Here is a 4,540-nt window from a genome sequence, read left to right on the forward strand (position 1 = left end):
TTTAACATCTAAATGGGAGGAAGAGGCTTCCTTAAAAGGCCGGAACAGAAGACTCAGACTAGGGGAGCGCATCCCTCGCACCTCTTTCCTTCCCTAAGAAAAACCTCTCTCTCACCGGCTCCCGTTGCCCCATCAGAGGGAGTCCAGGCTGCAGGGAGTCCAGGCTGCAGTGGAGGAGTCGGGGAACAGCCAGCGGAGTCTATAATCTTTTTCTGGATACAGGTCTCCAGGCTCCGACGGATGCCTGGGGCGATCCCTCAAAGGAGAGGCGTGGTCAGACTGCAGGGACTCCCAGCCTACGGGACGATGAATCAGTTCAAGGGACCCCAGAGCTGGGGAGAGGGAGGTAATACAGTGTATTTCCTCTTAGTTCATTCAGGTTTTTCAGGAGCAAAAGAGGGGCGGCAGCTTCTGCCCCAAATCCCTCCACTGTGAATGAGAAGGCTACATGTCACAGACCCCATCTGACTTCCTACATCTGCAAAGCTGTTTCCAGGTGGATACCTTGAGTGGCCGGGGGCCAAGATTGACCATGGTGTGTTGGGGGGGAACAGAGCAAAAGGCTGCAGAGGTGCCCCTCCTTTCCGCAGTCCCGCGTGAGGCTGACCCTCACTTGCAGACATTGACCCACTCCGTGACCTTGCACTCATCACACAGCACGTAGCAGCACCAGTGGAAGCGGCAGTGGCAGCGCTCCACTCGCGTCTGCCGGAGCACGTTGTGTCCACGGCCACAGCACAGGCTGCCACAGCCATCCAGCAGGCGGCTGGTCTTGTTGCAGGCCCGTCCTCGGGTGCCGGGGGAGCCCACCGCGGAATCTCGCTCACAGAAGTCAGGAGACTTCTCAAAGTAGACCAGCTCCCCCGAGAGGCGGCGGGGACGCAAGCGGGGTTGGAAGGCTCCGGAGTTCCGATTGTGGGTATCGATGAAGATGGCCCGGCCGAGCCGCTCCCGCAACGCTGCCCCCACGGCCCGGAACTCCGGGGCCGCCCTCCAGCAGGTCTTGAACTGGCAGCTGCCTGACGTGCCGTGGCACTTGCATTTCCGCTTCAGGTTTTCTGTTACCACCTGGAGGGTCACGGGGGACAGGTGAAAGGGAGGGCAGCAAGAGGACCGAGCGCAGAGGCACAGGAGAGAGGATCACCAGAGCGAGGAATGGAGGCAAGAATGACCCCGAACATCAGAAGAGAAAGGGCAACTGCGCAGGCGGCCAACAACCCGACACCCTCATTTTATGGTGAGAGAACAGAAGCCAGAGCAAGGGGATTTGTTCACCGTCAGTCGCTAGTTGATAAGGGAGACTCAGTTGGTAGCTGGGTGGGAAGAGGACTCAACTCCAGTTGTTCTGACTCCCAGTCCAGTGCTCTTTCCAGAATGAGCATGGTTAAAAGGGGGGTCTGACCCACACGACCCCTAAATTCTGTAGGTCGGACAACTATAATAATAGCTACCTTGTAAGGAGTACCTGCCAAGGGCTAGATACCGTGCGGTGTGCTCCCTGTGCTAGCTCTCCTCGGAGTGAGGTAGGTCGCATTAGACTTTTCAGATGCAAAACTGAGGTAGAGTGACTTGCCCGAGGCCAACCAGATGGGGAGAGGCAGGCGCCCACCACTCTCATCCTCGTCCTCTGCTGTGCCTCTCCCACTCTAGCCAGGCCTCCAAATGCTAGGGAGACCCAGAACAAGTTGCACCACGTACCTGGCGCCCCACTCTGTTGTTGTGGATTCGCATTCGTGCCTGGATGTCCCGAGGAGCTTCCCTGGAATCCAAGAAATCCCGAGAGAACTTCTCTCCAAAGTCCATGTCATGGTTACAGCCACCCCATTCCCATGTGTCCTGGGGGCCAGGGCTGGGGCCTGAGCCAGGGCCAGGGCTGGGCAGGGAGTGAGGGAAACTCTTGCCCCGGGACAGCGCCTGCAGCTGCAGCAACTTGGCCCTCAGCCGATCCTGCTCGCCACTGCCCTTCCAGCCACAGCTGCAGCTCACCAGCTTGCCCAGGCTGCAGGCCGTGGCTACCGCATGCATGACCCCGGCGGCCAGCATGGAGAAGGAGAAAGCACTCTCGCGGAAACCTGGGGGTGAGAAGGGTGTGACGGTGGGGGTCAGGTTGACAGGCAGCCCAGAGTAGGGAAGCAGAGGGAACTCAACTTCTACCTTCCAATACCAGAAATTCCTAGCTGAATCCTGCCCCTGCCATGTACCAGCGGAGTAATTGGGGAGAAAATCTTGAGAGAAAGAGGGAATAGACAGCACAGAGCCTCCGTTTTCTCATCTATAATGGGAGAGGATGGGTGAGAAGCTCGCGGAGGCCTGTTCTCTCTCAGTCTGGGGTTTTCAGGTGTGGATGAAAGCGCCCGCCTAGAGGGAAGGACCCCTGGGGTTGGGCGATGACTAAGAGGGAATCCCTGAGAGCTTTGAAGGTGTGTTCTCGGAGCTCTACATCTGAAAGCCTTAGAAATTCCCCAGACCTGCAGGGAGCTTGGGTAGGGCGAAAACGGAGGCCTTTGGGATCCGTGCCCACCCCCCCCCCACTTTATTTTAATCAGTCCCTAAGCCAATGTGCCTTCCAACATCCCAATACCCCCAAAAGCACTGTGGAGCTGTCCTTCCCCTTTCCAGTTTCTTGTTTTATATTTGCCCTTCAAGACTGCCCTTTATGTTTATCCTAACCTGCTATTACTCTATAAAAGCCTGGGAGGGGGGGAGAGGTGGAGTGATTTTCCCTAAGGCCCTCTTAAAATGTTGACTTCTTTGTTATGTTTTGGGGGGTCACAGAGGCTCAGGATGACAAGCCTTTCTCAAGCTTAGACAGACACCATCCTCATGTGGGTGTCAAAGCCTTCTCCCCCACCAGGCCCTGTGGAGTAGGTGGGGGTCTCTGACTTCCCTTCATTTGGGGGCTCCCTGGGCCCAGAGAGAATGAGAGACAGTACCTCCTTAGGGGTCAGGCCTCTTCCACCCCAGGATGCAGGGCTCCTGGCTCAGCCTCCTGATCCCCCCAACCCCAAGCCTCCAGGGGTGAAGCTGTTTGCACACGTCTTGGGAATTCCCCCGCAGATGGCAGCTGCCTATTAACCCTATAGTCCCCGAAGTACTGCCCCCACCCTTGAGTTGCGCCTGGGAGGGATCTTTATTCCTCCAAGGAGTAAACTTGGGCATAGCCTGGCAAAGGGCAGCGATGTCGCCCAGACCATGCCTCCCAGACGGGGCCCCAAATGACCTGTTCCCAGCCCCTCCAACCATCCCTCACCTGCTCAGGTGAGAGCCAGCTGGGGCCCCCACAGCAGAGAGGAGGGGGCTGCTCCCCAGCTTCAAAGCCATCAGGGTCTTTGTTCCCAGCTTTGGCTCCTGGGAACCCCAGCAATTAGGGGAGTAGGTTTAACCCTTAAACGGTCGGGGGCGTCACCCCACCCCCGCTGAGGCCCTGGGGATACCAGTCTGGGCTTGTCCCTAGAAGAGGGAGGGGGGAGGCAATTGGAGGAGGTGGGGTGGCGTTTGAAACTTTCAGGACTGGGGGCATCTCTGGCTCACAGGTGCAAGCCAGCTCGAGCTGGGAGGAGGCGGCAAAGAGGGGCCCTCGGGTGGGGGAGCAGAGACCCAGCTGCCTCGCCCGCAGCGCGCAGGTGGAAGTCGGCAGCCCCGCGGCCCAGACGAGCGGTCCGGCCCGGCTCGGGGCGGCTCCCAGGGGGAATTCCCGCCCAGGCCCCTCCCCGAGTCGTGAACCTGTCCCTTCCCTCCCCCGCTCGCCCCGGCCGGCCCCCACCCCCCGCCCCGGCTCACCGCGCTTGAGGATGGCGCTGTGGTGCGGCAGGCGGCCGCCGCCCTCGAGCGCCGAGCAGTTCCAGCGCTGGTCGCGCAGCTGGTGCTGACACTCGTGGACCGCGATGTGCAGGCCCTGGAGCGCCGACGCCGTCACGTCGGGGCTGCGCAGGCACAGGCCCAGCTGCCGCTTGCTCAGGCCCGACAGCGTCAGGCACACGGTGTTGGCGGTCAGCGGCGGCTCTCCGGGCAGCTTCAGGCCCAGAATCTCATTGCTGAGGGCCCTGGGGACCGAGAGGGTGGTTGGGGGGCTCTGGGGCAAGCCCGGCGCGCCCTCGGACTGCTCCCCCACCCAGGGTGGGAGCCTCTGGCCCAGGACTGTCCTCCCCTCGGGCTGGGCTCGGGGCTCTCCTCACCGACTGCACAACGCCAGCAGCAGAAGACCCGCGAGGCCCAGGGGCAGAGGCCGCGGCCCCGGCTCCTCCGGCGTGGGCATGTCAGAGCCCCCACCCGAAGGCCCGGGTGGGCAGATGGGTCAGGGCCTGCGGGACAGAGAGGCTGAAGGTTTCCCAAGGGAGCGGGATCCCCCAGGCCCCCTCCAAGGACGCCCAACCTCAGGCTCCTCTCTGCCCCATGCCACTGGCCTTTCTCGTCCTGCCCCAAACAAAACAAGAATGCCCCCTCCATGCCCAGAGTCCCTGGGCCCCGGAGGAAAGTCCACCAGGCGGCTGAGACGTCCGTGGGCGCCTCCGCAGCCCCCCAGCCAGACCAGAAGTCGGGC

General features: G+C 61.1%; 1 protein-coding gene across 1 annotated transcript; it reads right to left on the minus strand.

Moving 5' to 3' along the window:
- Positions 1 to 4,301, minus strand: WNT10B (Wnt family member 10B). The gene is made up of 4 exons (XM_037515358.1): positions 4,176 to 4,301; positions 3,781 to 4,043; positions 1,699 to 2,072; positions 1 to 1,068 (listed from the first exon to the last, which is right to left on the minus strand). Exons 1-4 carry the CDS (start codon positions 4,253 to 4,255, stop codon positions 610 to 612), a joined length of 1,176 nt encoding a protein of 391 aa, XP_037371255.1. The 5' UTR covers positions 4,256 to 4,301; the 3' UTR covers positions 1 to 609.
- Positions 4,302 to 4,540: the final 239 nt, after the last annotated feature.

The sequence above is a fragment of the Talpa occidentalis genome, unplaced genomic scaffold (assembly GCF_014898055.3).
Source record: "Talpa occidentalis isolate TD23 unplaced genomic scaffold, MPIMG_talOcc4v2.1 talOcc4.16, whole genome shotgun sequence".
In the NCBI taxonomy this organism is placed as follows: domain Eukaryota; kingdom Metazoa; phylum Chordata; class Mammalia; order Eulipotyphla; family Talpidae; genus Talpa; species Talpa occidentalis.